Raw genomic sequence first — 23864 nt, 5'->3', positions numbered from 1 at the left:
GGAAAATGTTCTCCTTTTGGATCCTGCCAGAGGGGGCTGTTGCTGCTGCTGGGGCCAGAAGGACCGCCACTTGGGGAGTCTCCCTGCCTGGAGACCCAGTGTGCTGGCTCTGGCCCAGCCTTGCCCCCCCTGCCTGCCTCCAGCCCTGCTGGAGCCCTGTCCTGTCCTCCAGTGCTGGGGAGCACTGAGGACTTCGTTGTCTGCAGCCTGAGAGCGCTGCTCTCTGCCCTTCAGCGCTGGGAGCGCTGAGATCGCCTGCCTAGCGCTTGGAGAGCGCTGGATTGTGCCCGAGCGCTGTGAGCGCTACATTTTGCCCGCCCTGTGTGGTGGTTTGACGGCGCGGGTGCCACCCCGCTCATTGCCGTATTGTTTTGCCGGTTTTGGATCGATCTACGAGGGAGCCCACTCCTCGGATCACCTGGGAGCCCGCCTGCCTGCCTAAAGCGAGCCGCCGCGCTGCCCGCGGCGACCCGGAAGTAGTGAGGAGGCCCGGCCAATCACAGCGCGGCCCAGGAAAGGCCGACCGGAAGTCCCGCCTCCCTCGCCGAGCCGCAAGAGAGCCTGCCGAGGCTCCCCGAGAGGAAAGGAGATCCCCGGGACCAGCGGGAGAGACCCGCCGCCGCTGGAGAGCCCAGCGCTAGACCGGTGAGTGCCGGTGCCTGCAGAGGAGGGGGGGAGCGTCGGGACACATTGCCGGTGTCCGCCCCGCCCCCTCTCTGTAGCGCGACCTCGCGCCTGGGTGCTTTGAGCCTGAGGGCTCAGGGGGCATTTCCTTATTTCACGAGCCCTGAGAGGCTCTGAGCGCCCCACGTTCACGTCGAGTCCCCAGAGGGGGGACTCCCAAAGAGAAGCGCCCGTGTGTTCTGAGCCTGAGGGCTCAGGGAGCATCTCCGCGTTTTGGAGCCACGAGGTGCCCCGGGGGTACCAGTTGATTTAGAGCCCAGCGTGGCTCTTGGCAAACATCATTGCTTTGGGTCCCCAGAGCGAGGGACCCCCCAGCCCAGCGAGGCTGCACCTGTTCGCTGCTGGAGCCCTGAGAGGCTCAGCAGCCCCCCTTATTGGTGAGAGAGCCTAAGAGAGGCTCACCAGTGCCACAGTGGTGGTTCTTTGAGCCCAGAGAGGCTCCAACTTTGTGCTAACTTTCCCTGCTCCAGTTGCCCAGCACTTTGTGGGCAACTGCCACGTTTAGGCCCTGACATTGGGACACCGGGACAGTCACAGGTGGTGACTGGTGAGTTTGGGGAAATTGTTATTGATTCTGCACCTCTGAATGTATTGATTATGCGTCATGTGCCTTTACACCTCTGAATGTTACGGCATCATGTGTTTTGCTTACACCTCTGAATGGGTAGATTATTCATCATGTGTTCTCTTTGTCCTTTTTACCTCTGAATGTTACGACATCATGTGTGTTGCTTTTACACCCCTACAGGTAGTGTGACGTGTAGGTGGTTGTTTTCTCCCTAGTACAGGTGGTGCTAGTGAGGCCCTGTTACCAGTAATTACTGGTTGTATGCTATTACTGAAAGTATTGCTATTACTGAAAGTATTGCTTTATTACTGAAGGTATTGCTAAAGTGCTATTACTGAAAGTATTGCTTTATTACTGAAGGTATTGATGAAGTGCTATTACTGAAGGTATTGCTTTATTACTGAAGGTATTGCTAAAGTGCTATTACTGAAAGTATTGCTTTATTACTGAAGGTATTGCTAAAGTGCTATTACTGAAAGTATTGCTTTATTACTGAAGGTATTGCTAAAGTGCTATTACTGAAAGTATTGCTTTATTACTGAAGGTATTGCTTTATTACTGAAAGTATTGCTGCTAAAAGTGTTGATACCCTTGACAGTGGTCCAAGTGGCCCTGTCCTGTACAAATATCCCTTGTAAATTCTGCCCGTGCCTGTGGCACAGTGTAACAAGATGTGTGTTTTATCTGATGTATATTTATTATAATACAAAGGCTATTTTTATATATCCTTGTGTGGAGTTTTCCTTTGTGGTGGGCCTTTGGTTGTTGTTGCTGGGGTGCGTGCGCAAATACTTAACTTACATCGCCTCCAAGTTTAGCCTTGACTGCTCGCGCCACGTTACCTAGAGGGCGAGTGAGGGGTTATCTTGGCGTGTAACTCCCTTGCCCGGACACTTGGAAATGGCGATCCCTGACTGACCTCGACGCGAGTCTTGGCCGGCCAGGGTCCCGTCTCCAACACAAACCATGGCATTTTGCTTTTTCCATGTGTGCTGCACAAGGTAGCACACATGAAAAAAGCAAAAACGAGGAGAAATAACCAATTTCTCCTAGTTTCGTCAACTTAAGACCAGATCTTAATTTTGGAGCTGCCTCTTATGTACGCCAGCCTTGTACATAAGGGGCAGCGTCAAATACAATGGGTGTTGCGGTGAAACGCCCACCACAACACCCACTGCATGCATCTTTAACACTAAACATAGAGTGAAAGGGTGCCTTATGTACAAGGCTGCGCTAAGCCACGTTAAGAGGCTTAACGCTGTCTTGTACATAGGGCAAAGCCACTATCGCCATAGGAATGTCCCAAAAAATGACATTCCTGAGGTGATAGGGGCTTGTACATATGCCCCCAGGTATCTTGGAATTATGATACTTGTATAAGAAGAGGATGATGGAGACCAAGCAAGAGCAGCACAGTACCATTGCATGTAAATCTCACATGATATTCTATACCCAATCTCCCTCCAGTGGCCTGTAAAAGACTGTCCGTTCCTCTGTTTTGGATCCGTTGGGCTTGCTCCGTGGGCTGAGTGGTAGTCCCCAAGGACACACGATGACTGGCCCTATCATTTAGCCAACAATCCTCGAACCTGCCCAGGTGAATGCATTAGGATTATGCAATGGGTTGTTTGATCAGGAAGCAGACAGAATTAGGCCTTATAGAGTGGACAGGACCCCGCTGGTCACAGTGGTCAGTGGCCTGAACTGTTAAAAAAAATTGTGAAGCAAGCCGCCTAGATTTCCACCAGAGGAAATGACTGGGTAAAAGGGAAAGCAGAAACTACGTAAATTGCTCTCTTCAAACATCTACTTTAGCGCGGAAACACATGTATTTGGGACAGCAAAGGGCAGGAAAGCCAGGGGGAAAAGTTTGCAAAATCACTACACAGGGCAGCGTTGTGTCTGTCATTTAGGGAGATTATAGCAATATACATGGAATACTTATGCAGATTTTGCATAACAATGGAAGTGGGTATGATAGGGGATGTGTGAAAGAAAATGCACCCTACTAATATAGGGATTGGAGCAGTTATCAGGTCAAGAAGAAGAAGATGCACAAACATTGGCTCTCGAAGGATGTAGTGCAGGAAAAAATGCACAAAACTTCATGGCACGTGGCCTACAAATGCATTAGGGGCTGGTGGAGATTATCCACTAGACGCGTACTGACACGGTTTAATGTATAGTGGGCTATAATAGTGATAGCACACGTTCCGTCACTCACTCGCTCAATCGCTCACTCACTCACTCACAAAAGATAGATTGCTTTTCACAGATACAAAGACGACTCCAAACAAACATGTCATGCTTGCAAACAGAAATATAATTTATTTCGAGAAATTGCAGGAACAGGTATGTTTGGCATAATAATGCTCAGCTCTTTTGTTAAACTGTATACAATTAAGCCCTTGAAACTGTAGGTAGGATCATAGAGTTTGCTGGACACAAGCGCTGATCCCGACCTTCCCGGCTGCCCTTCAAATTTGGCTATATCTATCCTGGTAGAAGCCACAGAGTTAGAACAGACACCAAGGTCCAGAATTTAAAATGGAGGTCTAAGCAGAAATGGAAAAGAAGTAGGAACAGGCTTAGGCATTCCTAATTAGTCTCGTGGTAAATGGGCTGTATTTTCCCCACCTCCAGAGTTACCGATACCAGGGGAACCGCTAACTCCATGGGTGGGGAAAATCTGGTCCATTACAAGTGGGACCCAGAGGGTCCTCTATGAAATGAGGAGCACACGGGGAATTGATAGTTCTAAGTCAGGTTCCCTGGTAATTCCTCATTTTGGGCCAGACTTTCTCCTGGAGATATCGGCTGCTTTTAGCTGCAGAAATACCTAGGTGAAAGTTAGGAGACCTAAGGTGTTTCCACAGAGCTCATAATTCCAACGGGGCTAGTAATTGCTGTTACCAGTCAGATTCCAATTTATAGGCCTCTCCTAACGATGGCCTTAGTGATTTAGGTTGTAGAAATTTTAACTAGGGTATGCTAAAATCATAATTTTGGTGAGAAAATTGAAAAGGTACACAACTTTTGCACTTTAAGAAATTAGGAAAGAATAATTCCTAAACCTTGCCCTGGGTGTGAAATGTTCTTGGTAAAAATTATTTGGTTATAAAGTTTTACCCCAAAACTATTTTTTTTAATGGAACTTGTCATTGAATCCTCGTTGTTCTAAACGTTGGTGCAGCTTTCGTTTTTCTCTTACAAGAAACGCCTATTAGTGGGATTTTCTGGTACCTTTGAGCACAACAAACTATGAGGTCCATAAAGTTTTAAGGACCAGGGGCCTCATTTATGAGGCTGTGCTTCACTTTTTTATTGCGCCGGTGCGTCACTTTTTGTGATGCACCAGTGGCGTAAAAAATGCGCCTTGTTGCGCCATATTTACAAAGTGACACATCTAGGTAGATGCGTCACTTTGTAAACCCCTGCCCCACATTATACCTGCGCCAGGTATAATGTATGCAAGGGGGGCGTATTGACGCAAGGAAGGGTTGTAGAAGTGACGCAGTGAAATCTATGAGATTTTACTGCGTCACTTTTAGGACCCCGTTGCATCAAAATCTTGCGCCTGCCTCACAGCAGGCGTAAGACTGACGCAGGCCCTTACACATGGGGCTTGCCCCATGTGAAAGGACGCATTGCTGGAGTTGCGTCACTTTTGTGACACACTCCAGCAATGCGTCACTTTTGCGCTTGTAGATACGTCAGAAATACTGACGTATCTGTAACTCCTTGCGACATGATGCGTCATACATTAAATATGACGCATCAGGAATGTCGCAAGGAGTGCGCACTGAGAAGTGACCCATCACTGCTTTCACGCAGCGATGCGTCATTTCTCATAAATGAGGCCCTATTTCTTGAAGCTGGGCTAGACCAAGATTCAGGAGTTGAGCAGCCCAAAGCCAGCTGATGCTGGACAATTCCTGCCAATCTGTGACCATCTGAGAGAGAAAGAGAGAGCGAGAGAGAGAAAGAAAGAGAGATAGACAGCGAGAGAGAGAGAGAGAGAGAGAGAGAGAGATAGAAAAAGTCTAAATGGACAGCAAAGAGGAACTTGGTACAAATGCACAGTAAGTATTTTGTGCATGAATTAAAGGTCATGTGAGAGAAGTGGTTGTAGCCTATTGGTTGAACTTTTTTCATGGCCATCTTTGACTATTTTATTTCTCCTCCATTTTTTTTCCCAAAAATTACCAGCTTTGCAAATCACAAAGCAGGCAAAGTTTAAAAAAAAGACTTTGGCATTGCAATGTTTGCAACTTCGCACACCCTACTCCAGGTCATTAAGGCTTAGCAGTGTAGAAAGTGGTGTAAATAGCGTGGAAAAGTGTACCAGATCTGGGGCTTCTACCTCTTTAGGTATAGGCAAATGACCTTAGATATTAGATCTGAGGAGTTGGCAGGGTCAAAGAAGGCCATTTTACTTTCAGAGTTTACATTTGTACTACTGTCTCCTTCACGTTTTCTGAGATAACTTTTCCATCCATCACCTCTTGAACTATTGTCTGGACCTTCCTTGTTTTCTGTGGACCTAGAAAAATAAAAGATTATGCATGAGACCTGGAGAACTTCATATTCATGACAGAAGAAAAGGTGGGCATTCTTCGTGATCATCTTCATCATCCTTTTTATCCCTTAATAGAGATTTTTATGCCGCAAAGCAAAGCTACCCAGGCTTCGGTATGCAAATCAGAGCTGTAAATGGTAGACCATCATGCACTGCTCTGGGGAATGCCAAGTTTGCAAGTTAGCTGTTTCGATAAAAGCCTTTGGAGCAGTGGTGATCAGAAAAATAGACGACATGATATTTTCAAATATTGTTTTCATGCACCCTGCAGGGTTTTTTTTTTTTTTTAATGAGAGGGACACTGTAATAGAGACATGTGGCACTTGAGGGCTTTGGAGAATGGTGACTGGTGAGTTGGTAGAAGGGGATATAAAAACACAGGACATGTGAAATGTACCAAAAGAGAACTTTGTATTTATTCATTTAGTCCAACAAAATATTGCTCTGCTGTACTCACTCCTGGTTTTCACTCCCTCAAGGCATTTATTGTATAGAACAACAGTTATATGAAAATTTACCTAATCACTCATCCACTATTTTGAAAAATTAGTCTAAAGACTATTTCCTAACAGAACTTCCATTGGCCAATAGGTGGGATTTCCAAGGGAGATATTGTAACACTTTACACCACACCTAAATGGGTCGCAGCCTTGCCTGTTATGTGATATCGTAGCCCAAATGACTTTTGGTATTAATTGGCCTCCAGGGGACCATCCTAAAGGCTACTGTCTTAAATTAATCTTCTTTTGTGTGGCTGAGAAAATGCCATCTGTCCTGGACTTGCAGACATGACAGTTGTCCTTAAAATCAATATAATTTCCATCAAACCAAACACGCTTGGACAGCACTTCTACCATGTTTTGCAGGCTTGAATTAATGATATGATGTGGTCAATGGGAGAGGCATCTTCTTTTGTCCAAATACAGGCTTGAGGATCACCTCTACATTTTAGAGGTAAAGCTGGAGAAATGTCAAGTCCTTCATTTGGATTTCTGATCTGCTTACATCTTTAAGAAACAGAGCAACCATTGATGGTTAAACTTGGCTTCTTTGACCTCATGTAGGACATTTTGAGCAGTACTTGGTCTTACCCCTTATAACAGCCAGTTTCAGAAAACACAATGTGAGTCATGAAAACTGGAAACTGGCAGCCTTTAAGAAAATGATGTCTAGCCATCATAAAAAAAACCTCACCTCTGCTTTGTGACTGGGATCCCAATTGTGACCTCGACTGTGAACTCGGGAAAGCCCTGCAACAAAAAAAATTTGAATTTACAAGCATGAACTTTATTGCAACAGTGTTAGATTGCCAATGGTAAAACGTGTATCATATGGTATTTAGATCTAGGCATAGCTTTTACCACTAGCCTGGGCATAGAACTTACATATATTACATTCTATGTATGGTTTTTCAAATTTAGCAGTAGAAAATAATGATATCTGTGCTTTAGTTTGTAAAATCAATGATTATACTGCCCTTCTCGAGCACTCCAATAATGAGATACAATTACACACTAGAGTTCCTTACCTCAGCATTTTAATGATTATAATGAAAAGCGAACCTTCTTCATAATCCCCCCACTTGGTAGAAGCAAACCAGCGCTGTGTTGATAGCGAAAAACAAGCCTATGTTCCCTATAGATGGCAGACAAAGTGCATTCTCCCCCCGCCACACTGCATGCTTTACAAGGACCCAACCCCACATCAAACTCTGGAGTCGTACTTGATTTTCTGCAGTGTGCTGCTTGTTTATTAAAATTTAAGTTCTCTGGTCAATTACCTCATTGACCCCCCAATCTCTTTATTTATTCGTACATATTCCAGTACAGTATTTAAAATTAAACTTGCACTTATAATACAATATATACATTCACCGCCCATTCCACTGGGCCTTTTATTTGACTTCAGGGTTGCGCCAGCAGGCCACAATCCAGATCACCTGCCCCATAACGTTAACCCCCTTCTGGTCAACAGAGCCGCAGGTGAGGAAAGCGCCCCCTTGGGCAACCAGCGGCCTCTGGGGTAGGGCTGAAAAGTCAAGGCCACCAGCAGGTCGGCCCCAACTCTCCCGCCAGCCCAGAGTCCAACTGATTTAGCAAACCTGTTCAGAATTAACTGTCTCTGGACAAGAAGTTCCCGTGGTATTCTTGTCCGGAACCCCGCTATTGCCCTAATTGAATCCTTATTAATAGGGATGGGTGGGTGGGTGTCTTCTCTTGGAGACGTCCGACTCCTGGATGATCAGCGGACAAAGAGGGGGCCTCTAGGCTGGTCGCGGGCTTTTAAGCCTCGCGCCCTACTAACACTTCCGGGGCGTACCTCGACCTTTGTTCCCATTGGTCCTGACGCGACGCTCACTTCCGGGTCACGCAAACCGGAAGTGACCCGGCTCCGGGTCGGCCCTTTGGCTGCCACTAACGACGCCATTCCCCGATGGGGTTGGCGTCTTCCATTTTGTTAGCAGTAAACATCGCGATGATGAGTTACTCAAAAGCAATCGACTTACGCGCCATCTTGATCCATGAGCTGTCGGTAGGTCTCGATCTCCTTCTCCAGCAGGGTCTTGATATCCAGGAGGTCTTCGTAGTCTGCACACTGGTTGGAGGTCTCACACCGGATGGCGGCTAGCTGCTCTTCTACTGCGCTGATCTGGATTTGCAGCTGGGAGAGCTGCAGGCAGTAGCGTCCTTCTGTTTCTGCAAGGGTCTCTTCAAGGGATTTTTTCTGTTGGCGAAAGGACAGACAATGGCAAAAAAAGAAACAAAAATTACAAGGACAGGCAAGGAATGATAAGGGATAGTAAGAACTGGAAAGGAAGACACAATCGACGTCAAGACAAAACGCAAGCAGACTCCATAAGACCCCAGGGGGAGACCCTCGATCCTAACAGGTCAGCAGCACCATTTCCTCCTCTCTCAACGTAGTCTACCAGCTGCATTCAGAGCGACTGACCGGGTGTGTTGTTTGTTGTGCCTACTTTGCAATTTTTTATTACTTTTCAAGAACAAACTCCCAAACTGGGACCTTGCTCTTGCAAAACAACATAAAAAATGGTCTGATATACAGGGAGCATTTACCTATGCTTGGAAGCCATTGTGAAATTTCCCTGCCAGAGAACGTCTCACCTGGTGGTTTTAAACAGGTAATTCTAGTGATGGACACCTGCTCTAAATAGGTTGGGTGACTACACCCCCCTCATGTCCCTCTGCAGGACGTGCCATCAGGTCAAATGTTTCAAACTACAGAGGCAGCTGATGCTCTACAGTCACAAACCGTGGGGTTCCCCACCTCTAAATTGGTTGGGGCAACAACAATTATGATGGGGTAGGAGTACCGACATTTAATTGTGCTCCCACTTCCTGCAAACTCCAAATGAGCCCCAGTAAACCAAAGAGCAACTCAAAGTAAATAAAAACACAGATTGCGAAGGTGGAACCAGGGAGTTCATAGGAGTCAGAGGAAAGTCAAGAAGTAAAAGGAATGAATATGAGGAGCAATAGACAGCAAGACAGAACAAAGAAGCCATAGATAATCTAGGAATGGAGAGGCACAACAAATGAAGAGGATCAACCAACGGTAAAAAAATTAACACCCAAATTTGAACCCTTCACCCATTTAAATAATGCTGAGGGAGCAACAAATGTATGGAGAAGCTATCTCGTGAGCAAGAAATTTTGAAAGATAGAAAACAATACGTTTTGGTGGTTCAGACAGAAGACAGACAGGTCTACAAAAATTGATTGTGCTGGTGAATTCTTTTTAGATGACTTTGATTAATTCTCAAAATTTGGAATGTAGGTTGAAAAAGCAAAACATTCTTGCCCAATGCTTTCCCTCTAAGAATTCCACCTTATGGAGGTCAAGTATTCCTATGGGCTGATTACAACTTTTGAGCATTCGTGCCGGCTCTCCACTGGCAAAGCGGCACCAAAGCAACGCAAGGACCGCCGGCCTGATTACAAGTTAAGCTCGTGCAGGCAGATGATCCTTTTGCCTTTCCCGTGGTGGTGCCAGAAAAACAGGCACCGTAATGGGAACGGTAAAAATTTTCCAGTACAGCATGGACTGTGAAGTTCAAACCGTGCGAGAAATGGGGGTGCATGTTGTCCCCCCCTGAATGCATCCCCATGGTGGGGAGAATGGGGGCCCTGTAAGGCCCCCTTTGCTTCCCCACTGCCAGCCTTTTCATGGTGGACTCATGCCCATGAAAAGGCTGGCGGTGGGAAAACTCGTAATATGCTGGGCGGGACCGCACCACTTCTACTCAGCATGTTGCATAGCCCCGCCACGTGCCACCACCAAGGAACGGCGGTTGCCTGGCACAGCCGACGATCCACTGCCGGAACAACTCAGAGAGTCGTAATCCGGCAGACTGTGGACTGCCAGTGGTGCGCCACGGTGAGTGCGGCAGTCGTAAGTCCGCCGCTCTCATCAGCCCCATAGCTTGGACATTACCAGGGTCCGCAGTCACGTACCGTGGCCAAGGCGGCCCTCAGCTCGATCTCCAGGGCTTGGAGGCTGCGCTTGAGGTCACAGATCTCACTCCTGCCTGAATGCATCAGGTCACTGCCACAGTCAATTTCTTTGTTCAGGTCCTTGCACTGGGGGACGAGACAAAAACAATGGAGAACATTAAAGAAATCCAAGTGCACGTAGACTTTGGTACAGAAAACCTTCCTCCTTCGTTTTTTCTGTCACTGCTTTTACCGCTTCGTTGAACTTGCATTCGGCTTCTTTGCGGTTCTTTTCGGCCATGATTTCATATTGTGCCCTCATATTGTTCAGGACCTTCAGCAGGTCGATTCCTGGAGCAGCGTTAATCTCCACATTCAGCTGTCCGGCTGCTGGCTGATTTCCTTTCATCTCCTGGGCATTGGGAGACAAAAAGTACAGCTTAAGGATTAATTTCGGTCCAGCATGAGCCTAGCCCAGTCTGCGTGTTGTGGCATCAGTGATAGGCAAGAAAGATTGTTTGTGAATATGCTCCTCAAGGTTTTTAGGAGGGTGAGTTTTATGTTTGTGAAAGGTGTCAGGCTGATTGCAAATTCCCAACTTTAGTCCTGAATTTTGGAAAACTGAGTGCTTGTCTAATTTTGAAGATACAACGATACATATCTGCAGTACAATATTGGTTAATTCGGGTCTTGACTTATTACTGACAAGATATATATCAATACATAGAAGAATAAGTCAATATTCAATGGAAAATGTAAGCAAACTTAAGAAAATTCTTTGAAACTGAGAGCCTCATTTATTGTTTTTTGCAATAGGGCAGCACAGCAGGCCTTCCTGATGCGCCGCACTAGGACAAACGAAAAGGGCAGGAATGCGCCGTATCTATCAGATGCGAAGCATTCCTGTGTTTTTCCCCCGCGCCTGAAGACAATAGGCTGCCGTGCACCAACGCAACGCATGGTGCAAGGGTGCCTGTGTTGCGGGGATGATTATTTTGGTGCAGGAAGGGAATCCTTCCTGCACAAAAACAATCACAAGAGGCATTTTCCTCTTTCTATGTGTGCTGAAGAATGCAGCACACATAGAGAAAAGAAAGACAAGGAGAAATAAAGATATTTTGCCTCGTTGTACCTCCCTTACGCCTCCCCTGGGGAGGTGTAAGTTTCTGGCGCTGCCTGAGATTTACAATTTCTCATAAATCTCGGAGAGTGTCAAAGGTCATGGATGTTGCTGGGAATGCCCCAGCAACACCCATTGCCCTCCCCTTTAACTCTTTCCATGCTCATGACGAGCTGAGCTCGTCATGAGCCACGCGCTCAGGTGCTCATGACGAGCTCAGCTCGTCATGAGCCGTGGAACGCTCGCATGCGGGGATAATTCCCCTGCTGTGCTGAGCGTTCCACAGGAACGGGTGTGGTCATGACGAGCTTAGCTCGTCATGAGCACAGGAGCGCCGTGCCTCATGACGAGTTCAGCTCCTCATGAGCATGCGGGCTCCGTGCGCGCCCCCCTCCCCCACAGCACAGCGGGAAAATAACCCCCGCAGCAAAGGGGTTAACGCAGAAAACTGCATTAACTGGAATGATATTTACGAGGCAGTTTTAAGCCAAAAAAAGTGATGTTCCGGCGGTGCATGTGGCCCAGAGAGGCCCTTGCAGTGAATGTTCGCCACCGGAGCTTCACTTTTCTGACGCTCCAGAGATACACAGTGTAGGCCCATATCTACGAGGCCACAGAAAGCCACCCTGCGTGAATTTTCATGGCCTTGCAGATACAGTGTGAGGCAATGCAGCGCAAGTTGCTGCATTGCCTCACACTGCGCCTGATAGGGCTGTCATGGCATTTAACACATTCCCAGATTTACAACAAAGCGTAAATCTGGGCATGCGTCAAAACCGGATGTATGTCGTTACAATGCATACTTTTACAACGCATACCTTTACAACACATTTTTTTACACCGCAACATCCATTACAACGCATGCCATTACAACTAATTCTTTTAAACTACCTTTACAACCCATTCCACTACAACGCATACTACATTTACAACGCATACCATTACAACGCATACCATTACATTGCATGTATGGTAAGTATTGGATAGTGTAGGGTTAAAAATTACTATTCTAACTCCAGGGGGGTGCATCAGTAGGGTAAGTGTTGGATAGTGTAGGGGTTAATATTACTATTCTAACTCCAAGGGGTGCAGCAGTAGGGTAAGTATTGGATAGTGTAGGGGTAAAAATTACTATTCTAACTCCAGGGGGTGCAACAATGGGGTAAGTGTTGGATAGTGTAGGTATGCGTTGAATGGTATGCATTGTAATGACTGCGTTGTAATGACATGCATTGTAGTGGTATGCATTGTAGTGACATGCGTTGTATGGTTGTGTTGTAATGGTATGATTTGTAATGGATGTTGCATTGTGAAAGTTTCGTTGTAAAGGTAGTGCGTTGTAAAAGTTGCGTAGTAAGTGTTGTTTCCCGTCAAAACCATATGCCTCCCAGGGCAGGAGCAACAATTTATTTTGTGAAGGAAGGTGTCCCTTCCTGTACAAAAACAACTGGATTTCAATGCAGGCACCAAGTATTAGCGCAAAACTGTCTAAACAGCGCCAACGGAATGAAAAAAACAGGAATGTGTCGTATTGCCATAAATATGCCAAATCCTTGCCCTTTCCTTACGGTGCAGCAGGCTGGCTTGCGGCACCGCATTGCATCATTTTGTTGTCAATGAGCCCCTTAATGCTCATAGAAACCTGTGTCTCAGACACCGAAGCACAGCAGGTTTGGGCATCGCAGTTCGCCCTTAACATTAGGTACAAGACATAACTTTGCATTTCTTCTAAAAGAACACCAGGGCATGTTGGGGGAGAGGTGTGCAACATACCATTACCTGGGTAGGGCTAGAGGTAGGGCAAATGGCTGCACCTGTTCTAAGACTTCAGGTCTTAGAAAAGATGCAGACTTTGCCAGACAAGCAGGTGCCTATAAAATCCTGGCAGGACTGAGGCATAGCGAGACACGTCATGTTACATGACAAGTGAATGCCTCATCCCAATCCTATTTTCTATGTGACTGCCCTGGTGACATACATTGGTTTCTCCATAAGCCAGTCGGTATGTGGTATTACACACTCACAGCGTGTCACAACAGCACTGACAGATCCCAGCCTACCTCCTCGTGGTTCTTCTTGAGGGCGGCTAGCTCCTCAGTCAGGCTCTCCACCTGCACATCCAGGCTTGATTTGTCCATTCTCAGCTCATCCAGGACTTTACGAAGACCATTGTTATCCGCCTCCACACTGACGCGCAGGCGCTGCTCGTTCTCGAACCTGGAACCAGAGATAGACAACAGTGCTAGCACATTACCAAGCATATAATCAGGTGATACTCGAAGCAATATCACACACATCCTGGTGCTTTCTAGCCATAAGCACACAAAGGAGCGTTATTAATCTAAATCGCCACAAGAAAAATATATTCTAGCTCTTCTTGGAACCTGTTGTCATATTTACAAAGTCTCACATTTTTTTAAACCATTTTTTGCCATCTCCTACTCTACCTACTACTACGTTTAACGTTTTTGCAAACTATTGTTTTAGTCAGTGCCTTTGGAAATGTAAAAATGTCCATTGATAATATCTTACAGTCAGGTTTAATATTCACAGCTTCAAAATTTTGTTTATGTTCATTTATTAATGACGCGTTTCTTCGAGAAACGTTGTGCAGAGTAGGACCATCTAAGGTTCTTAAAATCAGAATTAAGTTGTTATCTGCGAGGCCGAAATCTTAGCTCTTCATCCTCTTCGAACTGTACTGGCCTGATTGGCCCACCTTAAGACAGTCCTAATTAAGTCTGTCTCTCCTAGGACAAGAGTGACAAACTATCCTTTGTAAATTAGGACTGTCTTTCCAGGTTTAAATCTATCTCTTAGGCAAGGATCACTAAAAATCAATCCCTCTTTTCTCCTACATTGGCCGGAGCCGTACGGAAGCCCTTCCGCTGAGCAGATTCTCAGCAAAGCATTGCTCTGCCTGTCTCTCACACCCTGATTACTACTCCTGCAGAATCCCCCAGGGGGTGATACTGCACCCAGAAAAGGCCAATGCACCATATGTCGTATTATTAGGTGTGTCAAAGGGGAGGATAACACAGTAATAATTGATGTTCTCCTCAACTGAGGTGTGTTACCAGTTTTTCCCCATAAAAAGTATGAATTTTCCCTTTTGATGTTATTTACTACTCCTACAAAGGAATTATGTATATATTACAGTGAACCAAAGAAAAAGGACATAAATGTCCCTATATATAGCAACACGTAGTCTAGATTTATATCCTTAGTTTTTTTTTATTATTTCTTGCATCTTTATCAAAACATAAAACAATTTTATATCATGGTTAAAAACATTTCATATTTCATTTCTTAGAACACATTTGTGCAAAGTTAAAACATAAACATTCAGGAAAATTATATCTTTTTCAATCGTTTTTTCAACAATAAATAAAGATGGTTAAATAGATATTATACATTTCCTAATGCATATTACAGTACAAATCCATTATAATATAATTTTTATAAAACAAAATAAACCTTTATCCTCTTGTCGACGCTTTTAGGTGTGTCATGTAGTTAAAACCACCTTCTTCAGGACCCAATAAAAATAAAATCACAAAGTGCTCAATCTTATCAACCCAATTAATCCTTAGTCGAGATTCGGTATACAGTTCAGTATATAAGTGTCATACTTTTCCTAGTATTCCTTTGTATGTCGTTTCTTGGAATGAAGGATTAATCCATTCCTTATCAAGTATTCTTGTGCAGAAATAGTGGACATCTACAAGTCCCTCACCCCCGTTAGAGGTCGATATCTTTATTAACTTTCTAACGTTGCCTTTTCCAATTAAGACAACGGTACTGGAGATTAGCGGGTACAATTTTGTCGCCCCTTAAGAGACCTGTATTCAAATAAAACTTCCTTGCATTTGAATACCGGTTCAATGTTCTCCCTTTGAGAGTACACCTGCCTTTTCTCAATTAGGTCAAGGTATATCCCGCGTACGACGCTACGCGTCTCTGCTATCGGGGTTCTGGTTTGGTAAGCATTTTTTTCCGCTAGATACACAAAAGATGACACTCTCTCAAGAGGTTTACCATTTAATCACTTTAACACCTAGATAGACGGCTCTTGACATATCCACCTCTTAATAAATTGAAAACAGAGGCACACCAGCAACTGGCACCGTGCAAGACAGAGACCACTGGGCAAGAATTCCTTGGTAATAATTATGAACTATTGCCCACTTTACTATTTATTGTTGGTCTCTGCTTTTCCTTGTTTGAATGTAGTTGTACATATCTATAGGATCATTGTTGCGTGTGCGCAGGTTTGAATGTGTGTGCTTTTAAACGTATGAGAGCATTTGTGTATGCGGTTTGAGCCTGTTTTTATTACTGACACCTCTGTTTGTGGGGATGTAATATTTTCTTGGTTCGCAATTTTGGTACAGGCTGTAAAATGGCCAAAAAAGAACTATAATATCTATTTGTCCTATGAAAACGTTTTGCAGAATATAATATATTTGTTCGTTATATGTCCACCTTTGATGCATTCTTTAACAAATTAAATGGATTGTATTGACTGTATCTTTAATAAATTCTATTTTTGTTTATTATAAAAAATGTTTTTGTTTGTGTGTACCTATATGGTTGTCGCATTCTCCCTGAATTTGTATTTATTGTGGTGTTATTATAATTTATAATTTATGAGACGCATTTACGTCCCAGTGTTATTATTTGGCAGGTGACACCCTTCTCCCTCACCTGTGAGGGGGGATTCTTTTTTTTTACAGCAGCAACTGGGACCAGCAAACTGCACATTCTGATCCATCTATGGCTGTCATTGGCCATAGCAGGCAATGTACTCCTGTTGCAGAATTCATTAATTCCTGCCCAGTACAGATCACCAGCCCGGGCCTACCATAGTCCGAGGAATGCAACACAATTGAGTGCATATTGATGAATTCTGAGCTGATGAAGTCTTGGGTTAGCACTGCTCGATCAAAGCAGACTAAATCATAACGAAGGACGATTATCCATTAAAGCAGTTATTTCTCAAGTAGGGAACTTGGACATTTGGGAGTAGCTTTTTGTGTTGAAAACCAAGCAGCATCATGAAGATTGCAGCTTTCGATTTGCGACTAAATCACGAAAACCTGGATGTTTGTGACAATGTCTACCACTCACATCTTTAACATGAACAGAATAATTTTGCATTAGACATTCTTTACAGGAAAGAGTGCTCTTCACCTGTACAGTGCTATTCTCCCTAGAAAAGCTCTGCATAAGATTTACACGGAAACACCGCAATTATGGGCCATTTTGTGTAGAAAAGCAGTGTGATTGATAAAGTTGCATAGCACTCTCCATACAGATTCCAGAGTGGCTGGGTTCAACTAGCACACACATGATCTCATAATGTGGGTACAACAGCTGAGTGAAATTGCAAATTTGTGAATCTTTGCTGGCCAAAACCAACAGAATCTCGCACACCCCTTCACATAATCCCAGCCCATGTTTCCTTTCTGGTATTTTCATAGATTTCAGTTCCACAACTAGAGGTACATGAAAGTCTTTCCAAAATAAATCTGTACAGGGTCATCTGTCAATTCTCGAATAGCACTAAGTCATTCAGCTTCCACATCAACACCAGATTCAGCCTCAAGACCCAGATTGCACTAAAGCATCAACTGACCGTCCTCCAAAAACTCAAAAAGATGTTTCATTTGTTCCTGGAAGCTGCCTTCAGGAACACCATCTAAGCACTGGTCTTATCTCATATCATCTCGACTGCGACAAGGTTCTCTGCCGGCATTCCCAGAGACTCACCTAACTTCTGTAAATTACTTTGAAAGTAGCAGCTAATTTAAGCAAATGTCTTCAGAAATGTGTCAGGAATGGTCCAGATCTCTGAAGGTTCCTCTGGCTCCACTATTGACACGCATCTCCAACAAGATCTGCTTCATCATACCTCAAGGCAGTCAACACCAATACACCACCTTTCCAACAACCAAGTCTAAGACAGCTGGTGAACCACTCTCAAGACAAAGAACTCCATCCCAGTCCAAAGATGACTGGCCCCGTCCTTTTAGAAGAAACTGAAGACTCACCTCTTCCAGCAACACCTCATCGCAAAATAACACCCCACTACTGGTGTCTCTAAACAGCACGTCCCTCTATGCGCAGTCTGCCCATGAAAATACTACTATCCTCCTTCTCAAGCCACGACTCTAAGATCATGCTGCATCCATTACCTGCCCTGTGCCTGCTTGGACAGCGTATCTCAATCCCAAGTCTAATACATACATACTTTACATGGTTTAGACAAATATGTGGACCCTGTCTCCCTCTGCTCTCCACCTCACAGGCATTTTTCACCAAATACTGCTTTTAGACTTTTATCATACTTTTTGCACCATCTCCAATGTTTTCACCTCATGCCCTCTCTTGGCACTCATTTTTAGGGATCGGGATTTATTGTTCAGCATCATCAAACTTTGACTCAGAATAAGAGAGAAAAGGGAAGAAAAGGGGGAACGAAGGAGGAGGAGTAAACAGTGAGATCAGGGTTGAAAAAGAACTTTAAATACTGAGCTAAAGAAACACGAAGTGTAGGGTGGTGGACGATGGATATTGCCTTCCAGCAATGTTCCCACAGCGACAACTCCCATTCCTGGTGTTCAGGTTTAATATTTCAATTTAAAAAAAATATGTCAGCTTTTTTTGTTGGGCTTTCATCAGGTTTTATAAATGTTGCCAGTTTAACATCTCATCAGTCTTTTGTTGAGCTTAGCTTCAAAAGGATGACTTTCATCATGTTTAATTTTCTGCGAGGAAAGAAATGACCATCTCCCCTCCCCCACCCCAACTCTTCCAAACTCACTTCATTTTGAAATCATCCAGTGCCAGCCTTGCGTTGTCCACCTGCAGGATGGTCTTGGCATTGTCGATGGAAGCAGCTATGATCTGGAAGACAATAGGAGAAGCTGGACGTGACAATATATTCCCATGGGCTATACACTCAACACTTTTCACACTGAGGGCCATATTTAGAGAGGCGTTAGTCTTCCTGGCCTAAAGTCGTACTCCACCTCTTCAGAAACACAGGGCTGCACCATACTTACAGTACAGTGCAGCCCTGCATTTCCCCCCTGAGCTGGCGCTAAACGTAGCAGCCTAGTGCCAACGCAGGCGCCCTTGTCTGCGTTTAGGGGAAGATTGTTTATGTGCAGGAAGGGTCACCTTCCTGTACATTTTGGCTGTGCCACGCTGCGGCACTGCCAAAACACAGGAAATTGACATATTTACAAGGATTTGTTGCATTCCTGTGCTCTCTCCTCTGCTGGTGCACAAACAGCTGCCATGTGCCGGCGGAGGCCCCCTTGCACCATGGTGTAAGGATGCCTGCATCTTGGGTGATTGTTTTTGTAGAGGAAGGGGCACCTTTCGGCACAAAAACAACCACTACGGGCATTTTCCTCTTTCAATGTGTGCTGTAGAATGCAGCATGCATTGAAAGAGGAAAAAGCGATGAGAAATTAAAACATTTCTCCCCGTTGCGCCTTGCTCCCCACCTCTAGGGTGGCATAGTATTCAGACGCACCTCGTAAATCTAGAAATGTGTCTTGTTCCATATGTGCCGCGTGGGAACACTTACAGCAACACCCATGGAACGCCCCTTTCATGCAAAGTGCGGCATGTAAAGGGGCCACATTTACAAGGACAGGAAAAGCTGCCTTGTAAATAAGCAAAGCCCCTATTGCCACCACAACGTCACTGAAATTGTCGTTGTGGTGGCGACAGGGGCTTGAAAATATGCCTCTAAATGCCGTGGTCTTTTTCACCAACGTACTGTTTAAAAACACCATTGTTTTTTTAAAATAAATTTTGAGTAGAAACGTCAATTCAGTTGATTTATCGGAAGTTCAAGTTGGATCAAATGCTATGGCTGAATAATAGCCTACAAACTGCAAAAGCGCCATTGCACCTAATTTGCAGTCAAGTTTAGTGATTTTTGCCATGCGGACAATGAAAGGCATTTAAAGCACTTTAAATTCACAGCACTCATTCGCTGTGGAACCAGCGCATCCAGTCACAGCAGTCAGCTTTGCTTTTTTCGGCTTGGCCTTTCACTTGACCTCTCGTTCCTACAGAAAGGGTAAGAACTGTCCATGGACGAAGACTCATAGATAAGCCAAAGGGCGCGGAAGTGACATCACATACACTTTGCCCACTGACGCCATGATAGGATTGCAAACAAAACAAGTGATGGACCGTATGTGGATCAATGTCCCACATTCACCCCAGTCCAAAGATCTGGGCCCAAATCCATCGTTTTTTTGCACTCCACACCACCCTGGGTTAGACAATGGCGATATGCAAATCAGCTCTGACCCTGTGCCCCATGGGAACAGTCCAGTCCGAACTACAAAAGCCATGTCCTTCCCAGAACGGAATCAAACATCCGAGGACCGGATCGGTTTCGAGGTAACACCTCTCATCAGCCCGGCTAGCTTGACTCCAGTGGTGTGGAGTGCCTGGGACCCACGTCTGGGCATCCCCAGCGCACTTAGGGCGGCAATTGCAAACAAAACAAGTGATGGACCGAATGTGGATCAATGTCACACATTCACCCCAGTCCAAAGATCTGGGCCCAAAGCCATCGTTTTTTTGCACTCCACACCACCCTGGGTTAGACAATGGCGATATGCAAATCAGCTCTGACCCTGTGCCCCATGGGAACAGTCCAGTCCGAACTACAAAAGCCATGTCCTTCCCAGAACGGAATCAAGCATCCGAGGACCGGACCGGTTTCGAGGTAACACCTCTCATCAGCCCGGCTAGCTTGACTCCAGTGGTGTGGAGTGCCTGGGACCCACGTCTGGGCATCCCCAGCGCACTTAGGGCGGCAATTGCAAACAAAACAAGTGATGGACCGAATGTGGATCAATGTCACACATTCACCCCAGTCCAAAGATCTGGGCCCAAATCCATCGTTTTTTTGCACTCCACACCACCCTGGGTTAGACAATGGCGATATGCAAATCAGCTCTGACCCTGTGCCCCATGGGAACAGTCCAGTCCGAACTACAAAAGCCATGTCCTTCCCAGAACGGAATCAAGCATCCGAGGACCGGACCGGTTTCGAGGTACCACCTCTCATCAGCCCGGCTAGCTTGACTCCAGTGGTGTGGAGTGCCTGGGACCCACGTCTGGGCATCTCCAGCGCACTTAGGGCGGCAATTGCAAACAAAACAAGTGATGGACCGAATGTGGATTAATGTCACACATTCACCCCAGTCCAAAGATCTGGGCCCAAATCCATCGTTTTTTTGCACTCCACACCACCCTGGGTTAGACAATGGCGATATGCAAATCAGCTCTGACCCTGTGCCCCATGGGAACAGTCCAGTCCGAACTACAAACTGCAAAAGCGCCATTGCACCTAATTTGCAGTCAAGTTTAGTGATTTTTGCCATGCGGACAATGAAAGGCATTTAAAGCACTTTAAATTCACAGCACTCATTCGCTGTGGAACCAGCGCATCCAGTCACAGCAGTCAGCTTTGCTTTTTTCGGCTTGGCCTTTCACTTGACCTCTCGTTCCTACAGAAAGGGTAAGAACTGTCCATGGACGAAGACTCATAGATAAGCCAAAGGGCGCGGAAGTGACATCACATACACTTTGCCCACTGACGCCATGATAGGATTGGCCACTTGTGCTACACTTGGCCCTCACCAGCCTCTTATCTGCTGCTTTGGAGCTATGGTAAGAGCAAATATTGAAAACTGCAGAAGCAAACAGGGCCCTAAGATCCCGCCTTCATGACCCCTGAGATCAGAGGTAGCCAGGCCAGCGCCATGGAAACCAAAGACGGAGCAGCTGCAGACCATGGAGGGATATCACAGATTGACATCTATGGCATCTTTTTTTTCAGGAAGGAAGAGCTCCTATGAAAGCGAGCTCCTAAGCGAATAGCTAAGGACAACACAAATGACATTCTCCATAAATCCTACAGGCTCAGACACTACCTCCCTCATCACATACATTTCAAAACCAAGCGTGATTTCCTTGAAGTGCAGGCCTTTCCCAACACAAGCAACAGTTCATCAAACATGTGTACAGTAAGGATGCTGCTTGGCAGACAGCGCTTTCGACACACCCACACATTTGTTTTAAATTGTTAGTTTACTCCTTCTCGAGGCTAGTTTACAAACGCAGCGCCTAGAGGTGATTACATCAGGAGTGTGCTCCACAAATGAACCTAATCACTGGCAACATCAAGGCGGGCACTTTTAATGATGCTATAAATGAGGTGTGGCGCGATGTGCCACACTTTCTGACAGCCATCAGATATTGTTTTTGTGTGGCATGGCAGACAAATCCTATTGAGATCACAGATCATGTTCATTCACTGCTTCCACCTTACAGAAAGAACCTGGGGGGGACTCCAGCTTGGCTCTTGTTGCTTGTGGTTACTAGCTTCAACCGAGTCAGGCCCATCACAAGAGAAAAGAAGAAAACCACAGTATATTACATTCTGAAGTGAAGGTGGCTGGACGCACTCCTCAAAGCATCAGTCTAACCTGTTTCTGAAGCGCCTGAATCTGCGTGAAGTAGTTGCTGCAGTCGGGGCCTCCTGCGATGCATTTGGCGTTGTTCTTGTACCACTCTTTGATTTTATACTCCAGGTCGGCGTTGGCCTCCTCCAGGGACTTCACTTTGCCCAGGTAGGAGGAGAGGCGGGTGTTGAGGTTCTGCATGGTCTCCTTCTCTCCACCAGAAAGAAGAGCATCCCCTCCACCACCCCAACCCCTGCCACTACTTGTTCCACCGCCACCATAGCTACTCCAACGTTCTCTACTCATGCCACCACCAGCACTGCCAAAGGCACCAACACCCACAGAGATACCACCATTGTGGCTTTGAAGGCCTTTCAATGGGACAGTTTGTTGCCCACTGGAGTAGCCACTAGGGAGACCTCCATGATGGAGCCCCGACACGGATTGCCAAGCGGACATTATCAACTTAGAACCGCTACCACACTTAAATCTACCAACTGGTGGAAAGTCCAGCAAAACTGATCTTTGATGAGGTACTCTCCCAGGTGCACCCCAAAAAATCTTCGATGATTCTGCTCGCCTGGAAAGTCTAAGATGCCACAGTCGTGAGGCAAGCACCAGTCGCCTCCAAGGAAAGTGGTAGAGTCCGACTGAGAGCTAATCCATCCTTTTATAGAGAGGACCATGGGTGTTCCAAGCCTCAGACCTGGCCTCTCCTGAGGGCAAACCCTACCACCTACAGCAATTACCATTAGTTAGGAGTGGTCCCTTTCTCCTCAAGCCCCATTTTGCTTGAGTTGTGGACGACGCGTGGCTGTTTACCATCCAGTGTTGATAGGAAGTTGAGAAAAGGGTGGAGTGGGAGAGGCCAACCTTGATGCGATTTCGTTTCATCTTTACAGCATAATTAAGTAATTATTTCTCCTTGTTTTAACCAATTTCTTCTTCCTGGTTTCTCTGCACTTGTTCCCCTCCCTTCTGCTGTCACCTGGTTGCTCTCATCACAGACACAACAACTTGAAGTCATGCTAGGGTGCCGGGGAGGGGGCATTCTCTGCTGCTGAATCAGGCCTCTTGACCCAGTATCAGGGATAGCCTTGCCTCGTCGCCCTTGCTGTGACTCAGCCGGCAGACATCACGTCATGTGTTGGCCTCTGCTTCTCGTTACAAATTGCAGCTTGTTTATGCTTTTCCTAATCTCAATTATGGCGCCCTATAACTACATTTCTAAATCCTGTTGCTTTTCTCCTGCTACGCCTGACGTGGCATCGTCCAGATGACTGCACATTACATTGCACCGAAAAAAATATAGCACTTTTCACGACTTACAGGTGCAAAACATTTCATTCGATGCTGGAAATGAAAATTACACGATATAACTCAAAATAACGCTTTCAGTACAAACATCAGCTAGTATGCTGCATGAATTTTTGACGTAAGAACAGATACTTTTGACAAGAATCACTTTCCTGTGGGTAAAAGTTATGTGTAATTGTTAATTCAACATTTTGAGAAATTGAACGAAATTCAGGAATTTCGCCAGTGAAATTACAATTTCTCCAAGGCCCATATCTGAAAAAGCCTGGTGTTTTAATTGGTTACAATGCGATTTCTGCTTGGACGGGCAGCATTTATGGAGCACCGGTAAAGTAGTAGAAGTTGAGAACAAAATTGTTACATGTTGAGAGAGGTAGCAATGTGAACTGTGGTGAAAGGTTGTTGTAGGAAATTCACTTTTCCGAGCAATCTCACAGATTTTCCCTTTTATTTTGGCTGGGCTTGCTGGTTTCTTGACTCTAAGGAGTGTGATAGTGCTTTTGAATCTCAATGTGCGTGTGCTCTGACAATTAACCAGGCGTAACATTTGGCAAACCCAAAAGACTTATTTAATTGTAAACAATAAACCACCAAGGGTGTCTTGCAGCCCACGATTATGGATATTAAAATCATAAAA

The 23864-nt window shown here is 45.5% G+C and overlaps 1 protein-coding gene across 1 annotated transcript; it reads right to left on the bottom strand.

Annotated features, from left to right (window-relative positions):
* Positions 1 to 3557: 3557 nt before the first annotated feature.
* On the bottom strand, positions 3558 to 22613 carry LOC147717263 (keratin, type I cytoskeletal 12-like). The gene is made up of 8 exons (XM_086924210.1): positions 21935 to 22613; positions 18232 to 18314; positions 13466 to 13622; positions 10539 to 10697; positions 10307 to 10432; positions 8338 to 8555; positions 7026 to 7081; positions 3558 to 5795 (listed from the first exon to the last, which is right to left on the bottom strand). The coding sequence occupies exons 1-8, from the start codon at positions 22367 to 22369 to the stop codon at positions 5698 to 5700; spliced, it is 1332 nt and encodes a 443-aa protein (XP_086780336.1). The 5' UTR covers positions 22370 to 22613; the 3' UTR covers positions 3558 to 5697.
* Positions 22614 to 23864: the final 1251 nt, after the last annotated feature.

Source organism: Lissotriton vulgaris, chromosome 5, assembly GCF_964263255.1.
Source record: "Lissotriton vulgaris chromosome 5, aLisVul1.2, whole genome shotgun sequence".
Lineage (NCBI taxonomy): Eukaryota > Metazoa > Chordata > Amphibia > Caudata > Salamandridae > Lissotriton > Lissotriton vulgaris.
Note: the sequence above shows the minus strand (reverse complement) of the source record. Positions and strands in the feature narration are given on the sequence as shown.

What these genes read in the sequence shown, in the direction of transcription:
- LOC147717263 (XM_086924210.1), bottom strand. Translation starts at nt 22,369, where the DNA reads ATGTCCGCTTGGCAATCCGTGTCGGGGCTCCATCATGGAGGTCTCCCT. An exon ending in CTGGATGATTTCAAAATGAA is followed by an intron (nt 13,623 to 18,231) that starts GTGAGTTTGGAA and finishes CTCTGGTTCCAG; the next exon opens with GTTCGAGAACGAGCAGCGCC. An exon ending in AATGCAAGTTCAACGAAGCG is followed by an intron (nt 10,433 to 10,538) that starts GTAAAAGCAGTG and finishes CTCGTCCCCCAG; the next exon opens with TGCAAGGACCTGAACAAAGA.